This window comes from Hyla sarda, chromosome 10, assembly GCF_029499605.1.
Source record: "Hyla sarda isolate aHylSar1 chromosome 10, aHylSar1.hap1, whole genome shotgun sequence".
In the NCBI taxonomy this organism is placed as follows: domain Eukaryota; kingdom Metazoa; phylum Chordata; class Amphibia; order Anura; family Hylidae; genus Hyla; species Hyla sarda.
Genome location: NC_079198.1, coordinates 19574387 through 19589600, shown reverse-complemented (window position 1 = coordinate 19589600; position 15214 = coordinate 19574387). Strand labels below are relative to the sequence as shown.

Below are 15214 nucleotides of genomic sequence, written 5' to 3'. Positions count from 1 at the left end.
CCAAATTGTTCATGAAAAATAACAGGGTTGGTGCTTATGATGGAGATCAATCCCATATTAAATACTAAGGGCAACTAGACCTGGTAGGGATCTGGTTCTAACCATAGTTAGGGTACCGTAAACAAAAAAAACAAAAAAAATTTAATTAAATTAAATTAAATAAATAAAAAAATTAAAAACTTTTGAGCTGCCTCTTCTGTCTAGAAGGGTTTTAACATGGTCTAACCCAGTGGTCTTCAACCTGCAGACCTCCAGATGTTGCAAAACTACAACTCCCAGCATGCCCGGACAGCCGTTGGCTGTCCGGGCATGCTGGGAGTTGTAGTTTTGCAACATCTGGAGGTCCGCAGGTTGAAGATCACTGGTCTAACCCATACTTAAAGGAAGTTTTTTGAACCTTGGGTAGGGAGCTTGACAAAGGACCGGTTCAATGTTGGGATCCAAGTTATGAGTGGTAAGTGGTGGAGTCAAACTTGTCCTACTAGAGCCCTTTAAAGGGGACCTCTCATCAAATAAACTTTTGATATATTTTAGATTAATGAATGTTGAATAACTTTCCAATAGCATGTTAATGAAAAAATATGCTTCTTTCTATTGTATTTTTCCTCGATCAGTCCTGTCAGCAAGCATTTCTGACTCATGCTGGAGTCCTAAACACTCAGAGCTGCCAGCCTGCTTTGTTCACAGCCAAACAGGCTGGGAACAAAGCAGGCTGGCAGCTCTGAGTGTTCTCCTTTGTGAACAAAGCAGACTGGCAGCTCGTAGTGTTTAGGACTCCAGCATGAGTCTGAAATGCTTGCTGCCAGGACTGGTAGGGAGACCCCTAGTGGTCATTTCTTCAAAGTGGAAAATTAAATAGAAAGAAAAATATTTTTTAATAACATGCAATTGTAAAGTTATTCTGCATACATTAATCTATAATATATCAAAAGTTTTTTTTGATACGAGGTACCCTTTAATAATATAAAAAAACAAAATAAGCAACACACATTAAATACATGTTTAAATAAGTGTTTGTTGAGAAAGATTTAATTTAATAAATATATAAAAAATAAATAAATAAATAAATAAAATAAATAAATAAATAAATAAATAAATAAATAAATAGAGACAGGGGGCGCTCCCTAGTATCTTATATTAAATGGTGTGCACCCTCCACCATTCCAAAGTGATCTACTGTTCCACCTAGGTGTGCAACTCTGGTTGTCAAAATTGGTAGAGGTAGGTGATGGCTGCTGCACTCTGATCTTCACAGGGGAGACCAATATAGGACAGCAAGTACACAAGAAAAAAATAAAATAAACCCATCTAGGAGGCGCTGCTCATAATTTAGACATCAAAGAAGGACCCAGGTCAGCACAGGACAAAGTATTTTTATTCTTAACAGAAAGGACGACGCGTTTCAGCACTACATCTATAGAGCCTTTTGGGGAACTTGTATTGGAGCTGAGGAAGGAGCCAGTTGGTGCCGAAATGAGTCGTCCTCTGTTTACAAAAAAAAAAAAAAAAAAAATACGTTGTCCTGTGCTGACCTGGGTCCTTCTTTTATGTCCAAATTATGAGCAGCGCCTCCTAGATTTTTATTTTTTGTGTACGTGCAGTACTGCAGTAGGACGAATTATAACATATTTGGACTTTAATGCACATCACACAAATTCTAAGATGTCCTTTGGAGACGAGTAGAGATGAGCGAACTTACAGTAAATTCGATTCGTCACAAACTTCTCGGCTCGGCAGTTGATGACTTATTCTGCATAAATGAGTTCAGCTTTCCGGTGCTCCGGTGGGCTGGAAAAGGTGGATACAGTCCTAGAAGACTCTTTTCTAGGACTGTATCCACCTTTTCCAGCCCACCGGAGCACCTGAAGGCTGAACTAATTCATGCAGGATAAGTCATCAACTGCCGAGCCGAGAAGTTTGTGACGAATCGAAATTTACTGTAAGTTCGCTCATCTCTAGAGACGAGGTTACTAAAGCTTCTCCTTTTTTCTATAGTAATGACTTCTTCAGATGGACACTTTAGAGGCCCCAGGATCATCTGTTTCGGTGCCTGAATATATAACTTATTAATATGGGAAAAAGCTAAAATGAATCCTGCTAAAGCCAAAGCTAAAGGAATACTGGAAAATCACGCACTACTAGTTTGCATTCAACATTCTGACCTGACCCACTGGGAAAAAAAAAAAAAAAAACTATTCTTTTGCTGTCCAATTTCCCAAAGCTTTTTACTGGAGCACAAATTGAGATCCTCGCCAGAAGACGCACCATCACCCTCAAGGTGCAAAATTAGGATTCCCCGTTCATGTCCCGCTACTTACTCACATTTCCCAAACCTCCCGGCACTCCAGAAACTAATGGTAATTGATTGCAGGCCGAGCGCAACGTGGCAGGTTCTCCTTCTAGCAATTACTGTAGAACCGGGACTGATGGGAACGGGGAGAGAAAAATCACCTCCGTGCGATACCGCCGGACATCGGAGGGAATATTGTGCGCTCTATGATGGAGACCTCATCAGAACATTATTGGTCTCTTTATCCACAGTTATTAGAGTTGCTTACAAAACGAAAATAGAACAACTATTGCTGCAGTTGTCGTCAGTAAAGTTATAGGTGGGTAACCGGAATTATATTATATTTTAAGTCTTTTATTCCTCTATTTATCAAGCCATGATCCTGAGGCACTTATGACAAAATACTAGACCCAATTGTAGTAACACATCCCTGGTCTCAAAAAAATTATATCTGCATTCTGTTGAATGCTGGAAGGGGTTAACTGGTTGCTATGACTAAGAGCCCAGGAAGGAAGAAGGAACTTGTGCCCTGCTAACAAGAAAAAAAAAAAGTGCCATTCTAGAAAAGATACAAATAAAATCATAAAAGTGGTCATTTAAAATAAATTGTCAAAAAAAAAAAAAAAAAAAATTGTGCTTCAATTTTATTTACATTTTTTTAAATGTATCTATTTTATTTTCAAGGTTCTAAAAAGGTTGTGTTTTCCATGTTATATAAGATGCAGAAAACCTGGGATAGAAAAAAAAAAATTCTGCACAGTCTATGGATGGCTTTAAAAGAGGCCATATTACAGCCTTAACAATTGGGGACCCCAAACGGTTTTAATAAACCAAACTTTGATCAAAAAGTTCAACCATCCATCCCCACCAGCAACATAAATAGGACCCCCTTTTATTTACAAGTTACTTGTTCTGACTGTGAGGCATGAACAAGAGGAACAATATCTCTTCTCAGGCCGTGTCCACATGTGGCGGGCGATTAGCCATACTGCAACCAATTACCACCATTTTTGCAGTTTTTTTTTTTTTTTTTACCACAAATGACCGAAAATACAGTTAAATCGACGCACTTAACCGACACTTGCATAATAGCGGCAAGACGTGTCATTTTTAACTGCGATTTTCGAAAAAAAATGCATGGGGTAATTGGGGCATTGCCGTACAGTCAAATAGCCTCAGAAATTGCTGGTTGGCAGTCACATTGCTTTTTGATTTTTGCAGCAAGTCCACAAGTTAAAGGGGTATTCCAGTTATCAACTGGCTCCAAAAAGTTAAACATATTTGTAAATTACTTCTATTTAAAAAAAAATCTTAATCCTTCCAATAATCAGCTGCTGAAGTTGAGTTGTTCTTTTCTGTCTGGCAACAGTGCTCTCTGCTGACATCTCTGCTTGTCTCGAGAACTGCACAGAGCAGAATAAGTTTGCTATGGGGATTTGCTTCTACTCTGGACAGCTCCCGAGACAGGTGTCATCAGAGAGCACTTAGACAGAAAAGAACAACTCAACTTCAGCAGCTCATAAGTACTGAAAGGATTACGTTTTTTTTAATAGAAGTAGTTCACAAATCTGTTTAACTTTCTGGAGCCAGTTGAAATATAATTAATATAATATAATGTTTTTTTTTCTTTCTCCCCCCCCCCCCCCCATTTAACAAAACAGGTTACATTATGCTTCAATCCCTGGGATTTGCACACTTTTATTTTACTTTTCCATGATAGGAAGCCATTGCAAAGGTTGCGCTATCACAATGGCCTGGGCAACAAATGAAGGCCATGTCCAAAAATAGCCCCCGTTGCAGAGTCTGTAAACAGTGCACAGATTAGAAAGAAAAATACAAAAGCCATTCATTGTAAGGAAGAAGAGGCAATGATTGGAGCGCAGCTGCGTCATGTACTCATGTTAATAATTGACCTAGTTGCTTCAATAGGCATGAATGTAGGGGGAACATGTTGCTGGATGCTGGTTGCTCGAAATCTCCATCTTGTATGATCCCTTCCCCCACCCCTGATATTCCCAGGGCAGCCTAGCGCTTGCAGTGTCAGCCGGAGAGCTGCATCCCAGCACAATGGCCGCCTGTTGATTGCCTTTTTTTTCTCTATTCTGGCCTCTTCTTCACGGGGATCAAAGAAGCCTCTGGTAATTGCAAAAACAAGAGCAGGATGCCTGTCGAGATGGGCCGAGACTGCTATGGCTTCCTGCTTATTGTTACAGAGTGCGCTTTATATGCTGATGTTTTGGCAGAATAAAAAGGTGTAAAAAAGAAAAAAAAATATTTTACAAATACAATAAAATAAAAATTAAAAAAAAAAAGTGGTTTTCAAATCAATGGTGCCAGAAAGTTATACACAGATTAGTTAATGACTTTTATTTAAAAATCTTAAAGAGGTACTCCGCCCCTAGACATCTGGATAGGGGACAAGATGTCTGATCTCCCTGTTGCACTCGGTATTCGTTTAGAGCATTGGGTGCAGCGCCGGAGGCTCTTGATGTCACGGCCGCGCCCCCTCAATGCAAGTCTATGGGAGGGGGCGTGACGTCCGTCACGCCCCCTCCCATAGACTTGCATTGTGGGGGCGTGGCCGTGACATCACGAGCCTCCGACCCGCATCGCCAGTCATCCAGCACGGAGTGAAGTTTGCTCCGTGCACGGATGTCTGCAGTGCTGCAGCTGAGATCAGACATCTTATCCCTTATCCTTTGGATAGGGGATGAGATGTCTAGGGGCAGAGTACCCCTTTAAAAGGAGTACTCCAGGATAGCAAAACTAATCCCCTATCATAAGGATAAGTATCAGATGGCGAGGGGGTCCGACCGGACACGCCACAGCTTCGCGTGGTGGTCAATACAGCTCTTTTCATGCAGAGAGCCCGGTGGGAGATCACGGGGATCCCAGTCATCGGCCCCCTGCAATCTGACACTTATTCCCAATCCTTAGGATGGGGGGATACATTTTCTATCCCAGAGTGCTTAGCTTCTGTATGCTCTAGAGGAAGTTGTGTAGTTCTTTCCAGTCTGACTACAGTGCTCTCTGCTGCCACCTCTGTCCTTGTCAGGAACTGTTAAGAGCAGGAGCAAATCCCCATAGCAAACCAGACCGTTCATGACATGGACAGAGGTGGAAACAGAGAGAACTGTGGTCAGACCAGAAAGACTACACATCTTCCTCTGTAGTATACAGCAGCTGATAAGTATTGGAAGGATTAAGATTATTAAATAGAAGTACATTACAAGTCTTTATAACTTTCTGGCACCAGTTGTTTTTGCAACATTTGTTTTTCCTCTGGAGTACCCCTTTAAGCAGCTTTTCTTTATCGACTCAACAGTGCTTTTAAATAAGTATCTTCAAGAAGAAACAGTACTCCTCCCCTAGGCTACATCTAAACCATCTCTTCCAGCTAAGCTTTACCACGCTTTGTGCCTCTGTGGTGACCCACAGTGTATGGCGGGACCATGGGGTGTAGGTGGAGGGGCAAAATGGTATTAACCCCAGGGGCAAGGTGTTGTTAACCACTAATGTTCGTGACGCCAGAGTGATTTTTGGGTACCGAAACCACACAAACAGCATCTTTGCTATTCCAATGGCTAGGCAGTAAAAGGAGAGTCCACAACCAAGTTATGGTTTAACGGAAGCTTTACTTAGTTAAGACAGGTGTTATTTTCTTCACATCTAGGCCAGAATCCCAGAGAGGTGACCAGGGACATAGAAGGACCTTGCAGCTTGCTGGGACCAATTATACACTTAATAGACATTAGACTATTGACTTTTGTACTGGGCTTAACTATGGGTAGTGGTGACAGCAGACAGACTTTTAACTTACTGGAATGACTGTAGATTTGAGGCCTTCCAGGTGCTGGTAACTAGCACCGAGATCTCTGGTGTTTGCTGGTCTCCGTAAAGAAAGAGAATTGTAATGGCCGCCCCCTAATATAGAGGGGGCTGAGCCAAAGCCTATTGTCAAGCTGCAGGTCATAGGTTAAGTTGGTGCCCTCTGGATAACATCATGTGACAAACATAACATGTGACCTCCACAGGTCCTTTAGACAACTGCTGAAGTCCTCCAAAAAGGTCCTTTATACTGACCATACATTAGGACACTGACTATCCATAAAATACAATAGATAACATTAAAGTAACAGCAGGGGAGACCCTGCAGGAGACCCCCCCCCAGGTCACGGACTCAACCTGACAGGGCCTAAGGGTAGTACAGAACCACATTCTGTACTGGGACATTACACCTCCATACTACGTAAATGTCAGGAGAAGCTTAAACCCACCTGCCGACTGTGCCAGACCGTATCAGACTTTTCGCCTAGACTGAAAATTGCGGCTTGGTGCAATTTTCCGTTCAAACCAAAAGTCTGGTTCAGTTCATGTAATTTTCCAACCGTATTACTAGGAGACTCCGTTCTAATAACTATTTTGAAGGACGTCATCATTCTATTGGAGGAAACAACAATGCAGTTTGGCTGGTAGGAGAATAAGTGATTTACATACCCAAGTGTCCTCCTATACTATTACACTAATCATATACAGCTTCTTACTGCGCAATGTTCTGATTAAATCCAGAATTTATAGAGATCGTGTCACGCCGAACATATCACCCTGTTGCTTCCATGAACAATTTACAGTAGGTTGTGGCCTTAAACAGGCGAGAAATATGCACCCGGCCAGTAAAACCATTAACATAAATTGTATTCACGCGCGGCCGATGACTCAATACCTTCCAGACAAGAGCCTGAAAAACAGGACCTTTAAATGGCGGCTGCTGCTATGAAAAAAATGCATGGCCCCACCGCATATCGCCTCGGGTCACGGTCACGTGAGACCTCATCTGGCAGGTCAGGAAATGAAAAACCTTAAATCTATCACCTGGCTGCTTCACCTGGAAAGGGCAGAGCACGGGATAACAAAGGGGCTGTTGACAGCGCTGGCACACCCCTCCGGATGAGGTCATGACGGGGAAAAATAAAAAAGTCTCTTAAGTCTTTGAAGAGAGACCGTGCGTAATTGAAAAAAAATTTGCATATTACATATATATATATATAATAAAAAAATAAAAATTATATATATATATATATATATATATATATATATATATATATATATATATATATATATATATATATATAATAATAGATAATATTTAATAAATTGTAATAGAAATTATAGAAAAAATAAATTCTTAATAATGTATTAATATTTATTTATATTCTATCATTTCTATTACAATTCATTTTATTATTAATAATTATATTTAATTGTAATGGAAATTATAGAATACTTAATAAATTAATACATTTATTCATAATAAATAATTTTTTTCTATTCTATCATTTCTATTACAATTAAATTAATAAATATTAATACATTGTAATAGAAATGAGAATAGAAAAAATGTATTTATTAATAAATGTATTCATATTTATTTCTATTCTATCATTTCTATTACAATTAAAAATAATTATTAAATTATTTATTATTATATTTAATTGTAATAGAAGTGATAGAAATAATCAATACATTTATTAATAATAAATACATTATTAATAATAAAAAAAATTCTATTCTATCATTTCTATTAAAATTTAATATTATTAATAATAAATAATATTTTCTAAATACAAAATAAAAATAGTTTAGGCAATGCTAAAAAAAGAAAGGATTTCCATGCACTACCTTGACCCCCCTTTACAGCACTTTCTGCATAAAGACTACACTATAGACCAGTGGTCTCCAAGCGGCAGCCCTCCAGATGTTGCAAAACTTAAACTCCCAGCATGCCCGGACAGCCAGCGGCTGTCCGAGCATGCTGGGAGTTGTAGTTTTGCAACATCTGGAGGGCCGCAGTTTGGAGACCACTTCAATACACTATGCAACATGGTGAGCCGGCAAGAATCACCCAAGTAGCCGTAGTGTTGGTCACATACACACCGGTTCTTATACTGATTCAACTCACATAGCAGAGTGGGCCGCAGTTCTAACCTCTACACCCCGACTGCGAAGACTGTATGTACAATCCCTGGAGCGTGCACAGAAATAAAGAGCCATGCATGATAAGACGGGGCAAACGTCCAAGCAGCAGCATATGCTAGATAGCAGCTTAGGTCAGAGGGGTTGCATACACACAGATGTAGGAAACTCAGCGTCGTCGCCATGTCATCTCACAGTAACAACTAACTCCAATGGCATTTCCCCTAAAAACATCCATGAGTCGTCCTCTGCTGTCAAGTTGTTAAGGATCAACTCCGAGGAGATACTTTAAAAGCAGTGTTTCCCAACCAGGGTGCCTCCAGCTGTTGCAAAACTACAACTCCCAGCATGCACGGGCAGCTGAAGGCTGTCCGGGCATGCTGGGAGTTGTAGTTTTGCAACAGCTACCTTAAAACATTTGCTGCTTTAAAACCCATCAATACGGTTCCCAAAAGTCTCTGTGTCTCCAAAATCCTGACTGTCAAAATTGCGTAGCTATGACAACGGTACAGGAGAACCTGTCACATTGAAAGTACAGTCCATGTTATAGAGAAGGAGGAGCTGAGCAGATTGATATATAGTTTTATGGGGGTAAGTGCCAGGATAACTTGTCATTTATTCATGTAATTCTCTGCTTATTCTCGGTTAGGTAGTCAAGTAGGCGGTCCTCCTCAGTGATTGGGCAGGCTGTCTCTGTGTTGACAAGCAATCACTGAGTGGGCCCACCCACTTGACTACTTATACCAGAACGAACAGAGATTTACATTAAAAAATGACAAGTGGGTGGTCCCTACCCTGTGTTGACAAGCTATCAAGTAGGACCGCCCACTTGACTACTTCGCCTACAATAAGCAGAGGTTTACATGAATGAAATGACAAGTTATCCTGGAGCTTTCCCTATAAAACTATATATCAAACCGCTCAGCTCCTTCTATTCTTTAAAGGGATATTATATATATAATATAATATATAATAAATATATAATATATAATAAATATATAATATATAATAAATATATAATATATAATAAATATATAATATATAATAAATATATAATATATAATAAATATATAATATATAATAAATATATAATATATAATATATAATAAATATATATAATAAATATATATAATAAATATATATATATAATATATAATATATATTATATATAATATATAATATATATATATATATAATATATATAAATAATATATAATATATATAAATAATATATAATATATATATATATATATATATATATATATATATATATATATATATATATATATATATATATATATATATATATATATATATATATATATATATATATATATATATATATATATATATATATCTCAACTGGCTCCAGAAAGTTAAACAGATTTGTAAATTACTTCTATTAAAAAAATCTTAATCCTTTCAGTACTTATGAGCTTCTGAAGTTAAGGTTGTTCTTTTCTGTGTAAGTGCTCTCTGATGACACGTGTCTGGGGAAACGCCCAGTTTAGAAGAGGTTTGCTATGGGGATTTGCTTCTAAACTGGGCGTTTCCCGAGACAAATTCATGGCAAGGGTGAACGATACAGTAGAGGGGTCCATATATACTTGCACCATTGTTCTATTACAGACTCCTTTGCCGATCGTCTCCACAGAACATTTTGTATAATTGTTGCTCAATTAGTTTTTTTAATTAAAAATTTCACTAAGAATTTTATTCATTTTTTTAAACACCTACAGCACTTGTTAATAATAATTAGTCGGAGGCAGTCGACCTAACACCGTAGCTTTCTAATCAAAGGATTTAGCGGGGCCGGGGACAGAATACTGATGAGGACGCTTCTCAATCCTATAGTCATAAACAGAAAAATATCTCTGGAATTCTACTGGTAGAGGCAATTAAGCCAAAAATCAATACTATTGAAGGTCAGAGTCATTTGTTGCATTGATTAAAATTAAATGGCAGGTACATCGATCTCTGCTCATGATGGGGACCGGGAAGGTTTTTTTTTTTTGTTTTTTTTTTATGTTTAGAACCTACAAACATATTACAGACAAATTATTGGATTATTAAAAATGGGTCTAATATGTTACCTGCCCCTTCGAAAGGGATTCTGCAGATTTATAACATTTGCTACGAACAAGTATCAATGTACCTAGTTTGCAATACATACCCAGTGGTTATCCAGGCATAGAGAAAGATACAGTAATTTCTTCCAAAAACAGCACCACCCCTGTCCTCAGGTTGTGTATGGTATTACAACTTGGTTCCATATATCTCAATGGAACTAAGCTGTAATACTACACAGAGGTGGTGCTGTTTTTCAGAAAAAAATAATAAAATAAAAATGTAAGAGTTCTGTTTCTCTATCCCGGTATAACCCCTTAAACTTGGGTCTTGGAATGTACAGCTACCCAATATGGTCCCATCTACCAAGGTACTAGCAGTCTGTGGGAGCCCACCTTAACCCAGAGGCTAATTGTGTTTTAATAACCTTTAAAAGGTGTACATGTCACTTCAAAACTTCTTACATGTCCTAGCAACATGTGAAAAGTTTTCATTGATGGGGGTCGGGAATGTTCACCCTGATCGGTGAAGGTACCGGGGAGCTCACATGACCGAAACATGCTCCATAGCTTACATCTTATAATGTAAGTCTATCTCGATCGCGTGACAGAGCCAAAATGGAGTAAACACAAAGCTGGTATGGGTGATATACCGAAAGAAATACTAGCTCGCCAAACCCACAGTAGATGTTCCTCTATATTCTCTGAGTTGCTCTGATGGGGCAACAATGACAAAAAGCCATGTTGGTGTTGAAACAAGATCGCGGGGGTCCCCAGCAGCAGGACCCCCGTGATCAGACATCTTATCCCCTATCCTTTGGATAGGGGATAAGATTTCTAGGGGCGGAGTACCCCTTTGAGTGAGGAACCATAATGGTGGTATACATTGGCAGATGTCTAGTGACCCATATCTATAAGAAAGCCCATACCTATAAAAGGTTATCTATAAAAACACAAAAAAAAAAAAAATTATAAAATAAAAAAAAACACAAAAAGGAAGGCTTTAAACAGCCTTCATGTAGTGGAGGTTATATTAGATTTTGGAGTTCTAAAGTAAAAACTTCCTTGACATCAAGGTGAATCTTATCTGGTCTTTGTTTACGCCATATTCATAAATATCCCAATTATTTTCCTGAGAAAATAGATACTGTATTATAGGCAGTCTACTTGAGTCTTAATTTAATAGCAGCATATGGAAAGTTCCAAGGTTCCACCGTATTCCATTTTTTCTTGTAGACCAGTCAAGGATCTCCAAGCAAAATGTCAAGCAGGTCCGAACTTTCAAGCTAATTTACTATGACCCGGGAGGTGATCATCATGCTAGGTCATGCAGAATCGTAGACTGACAGGCAAAAAAAATCATTATTGAGCTGGTGGACTATGACAAAATGGCATCTCGGACAGGTATATGGAGCATGACAATTAAGAAGGACAAGAAAAAAAATCAATTTTAGATGTGCGGTGGGCAGTTCTATTCATATTAGTAGGGAAATGAATAACATAAGAAGATGATCGGTGAACAGAGGGCGACCCATCAAGTATGAGACCCATCGATAGAACTGGATGTCAGTAGATGATTGAATGTATGAATTGTCCATTATGGAGAGTTAGAGAAATATAAGACTTTGTACTGTGTTTGAGAAAGGGTAAAAACAAGGCCGACTGTTGGGGCAGGTCAGTCACACAGGCACCGCATACTTTGCACACATGCATTAGTTGGTATCATAGTATTTACCTCTCACAAAGACATCCTGCCGGGAAGCTCTACTCCCGAGAGCATTGGTGACTTCACATAAAAACGTTCTGTTCACACGCTGATCCACCTCATCTACGTACAACACATTGTCCTTTGCCCGGACAGAAGCAGGGAGTGGAGATCCATCCGCACTTTAGGAGTAAAAAATAAAAATGTAATATTTTTTTTTCTTAAAAAATAAAAAAATTAAATTACCTCACAAATAGTGGACCACAAAGTGACAGATATAAATGTATAATGTAGATTGCTTATACATGGTTTTTTATCAACTTTTGGTTCAGCCACCTTCTCCTGTGCATTTAGGTAGGGCCATCAAGAAACCCACAGGTCAGATTCTACTAGGGGGTGCAGATCTTCAGTTTTCATTGACTGAAAAATCCTAAACATCCATGTTCCAGTTTGTCAAAAACCAAATCCAGTCTAAAAGGACCTTAAAATCCAACACTAAACTGATATATGGTATCAATCATTGGGGTCCAGAAAGTTAACCCATAACAAACATTAGTGTTGATCAAAAACAGTTTTCCAAACTTTTTACCTTGGCGAAACACACTTTATAGAAATGCATCATGTCGACATATAGTAATTCAGTCTTAGGAGCGTATATAAGGAGGTCTTGCGTCATACTCCCAACTGCTGTGATTGAAACACTTATTGTGCGTAGGCGCAGTACCTGTATGATCTCTAGACCACAGTGTGCATACACTAATACGACAGAAGGGGAAGCCATAAAAATGCATGACAGAATGCTGCTGACCGTTTGGAAAGCTCTGATCCAGAGAGAGCAGGAAAAAAACCAATACCCTCAGTAGACTTAAATGGGAAGAATTAAAAATGTCGTAGGGACCCATTAAAAGTTTTGATCAATTCAGGTCTAATAGGGAAAGTGGTGCAGTTGTCCATAGCAACCAATCCGATCACTTTTTTTTTAAGAGGCCTGTGGGGGGGGGGGGGTCTGATTGGTTGCTATGGGCAACTGCTCCACTTTCCCTCTGCACAGGTTTTGATAACTTTCCTCCTAAGTGCTTAGATCCTGACCAATCAAGAGAACAAGCGCGTGCATAGCGTGTTTTCTCTTGGCTCCAGGTCATATAACCTAGACAGACTCATACTATAAAGTCTATGGGGCCATCCAGGTCTCAGACAGAGCGGTCAAAGCAGCACGTGGCCATGCACTTTTTCCTTGTTCTAGTAATCAGTTGGGGTTTGAATGCTGACTGACCGATAAAAACCTTTGACACGTCTCTAGGACATGTAAGTTAATTTTTTTATTTGACATGTAACCTTTAAAGAATTTACTATCAACTCCTTCAGCTGTAAGAAGCTCCAAAGCCTTACTGTCCTTACAATAGTATAAAGAATAGTTTTCCTTTATAACCAACTGATAACTACGTTTTTGCAATCTTCATATATACTTACGTCTTCCAAGTGTATGATGTGGGAGGAGGGTTGCCTTTTCCATTGCAAGTCAGATAGACACCATTGCGGTGTAAGTGCCAGTTATCATCGAAGCCCTCAATGGTCACCACAGGAGAATCTAAACAGTAGGGAGATTCAGTGTAAAGACTTGCGAAATTTGTAAAGGCAATTTGTGAAATCTATTATCTCTGCAAACAAAAGGGGTAAATTCTAAACCGGACCTTACCGACATATTTGAAGGTACTTACATTGCACGGACAACTTCAATGGAATGGGGTAATCTGAGGAATCGTCGTTGATTATGCAAGTGACTGGCATCCCATCAGCGATCCACGTGGGTGTTATTAGGAACTTGCTGACTACAGTGTACGTGCCATCAGTGTTATTGACCATGTCGGTGCTCTCATTGTAAGGAATGGACGCGTGCCATGTTATTCGAGACGGAGGCCTTCCATTGGCTGATTTACATGTAGCTACTGCCTGGACTTGGTCACTCGCCACAACCCCAGGGTTGGCTTCTGCAGAATTCTGTGGTATGGCTGAAAAAGTGGAAACCCGATTGTTAATCTTATGAACTGAAAAGCCGTACAAGATATTTACATGAACCAGGTGAAAGAACCATTATTGACCATAGTTACCAGCTAGGGAGTAACATTTAATGCTCTAAATATTAGCTATGGATTCACAGAGGATAGTCTACCACAATTAGGTGGCAACTGGTCATCTGGTTATTCATGCAACAGAACATTATGTATTTTCTGGCCTACAATAAATAAAGTGCCATAAAACAGGTGTTGGCCTCTGATTTCGGTGGAAGATAATATATATACCCACTTTAGTAGAGGTAAAAAGGTAAAGATCTATATGTCCAACATGTTACCTGAACACTGGCCATTATAGATTGGAAAAAGGTCTGTTGCCTATGTTTTGACTGCCTTTAAAATGGAGTCAAGTACCTCAGGTTGATCATTTCCATAAGAATCATACAATAGGTTTATATGAATGCTACTCACCCTTGATGACCATAGTGGTGGTGGCTTTGACATTACCACCAGGAAAGGTGGTTACCTCACACGTGTACTCCCCTTCATCGGTGTAAACGACCGGGTAGATCTTGAGCGTAGCGCTGGTATTGGATGGCTCCACTAGCTGGAAATGTGATGGATTGCTCAAATGTATGCCAAGATGAGGACTATACACCCCTAAACTGGTACTACCGTGCATCCACATAATCTGAGTCACTTTCACGCTGGAATCTGTGCTGGTAAATGTGCATGGCAAAACGATCTCTTTACCAATGATACCAGTCAACTTGCTTGTTACCGAAACCTCCTGGGCCTGTAAGACTGAAGAAGGTAGATTGTGATAAGTAGGGTGGAAAGGGACATTAATGAAAATTTTTTTTTTTTTTAAACATCTGGTTATTATTATTAGTTTATGTAGTTCTATAACCTATAGAACCTATACAAATTAAAACATCCGACAGCGAGAGGACACTGGCTGGAAAATTGTCAAACACGAATAGAGGAAAGGGCATACTTCCCTCGAAACCAAGAAAACAATAATGCAAAGCCATGAGAAGACTAAAGATGAAGATCTATCCCAAGTTCCTGCAAAGTATTCTGCAGAGAGCAATAAAATAAGACAGATCTCAGACTAGCAAAGCTGATCTTTTGTTGCCGACTGTAGTACCATAGTGTCCCTTCCATG

At 39.1% G+C, this 15214-nt stretch overlaps 1 protein-coding gene across 2 annotated transcripts in view; it reads right to left on the bottom strand.

The window, feature by feature from the left end:
• Positions 1-15214, bottom strand: part of NECTIN2 (nectin cell adhesion molecule 2) — a 97279-nt gene that overhangs the window by 49743 nt on the left and 32322 nt on the right. For both annotated transcript variants that reach the window (XM_056542412.1, XM_056542413.1), the window contains exons 2-5: positions 14518-14850; positions 13753-14043; positions 13505-13622; positions 12065-12216 (exon numbers count right to left, since the gene is read on the bottom strand). In XM_056542412.1, the coding sequence (XP_056398387.1) occupies positions 12065-12216; positions 13505-13622; positions 13753-14043; positions 14518-14850 (894 nt within the window). The remainder of the gene's footprint in view (positions 1-12064; positions 12217-13504; positions 13623-13752; positions 14044-14517; positions 14851-15214) is intronic.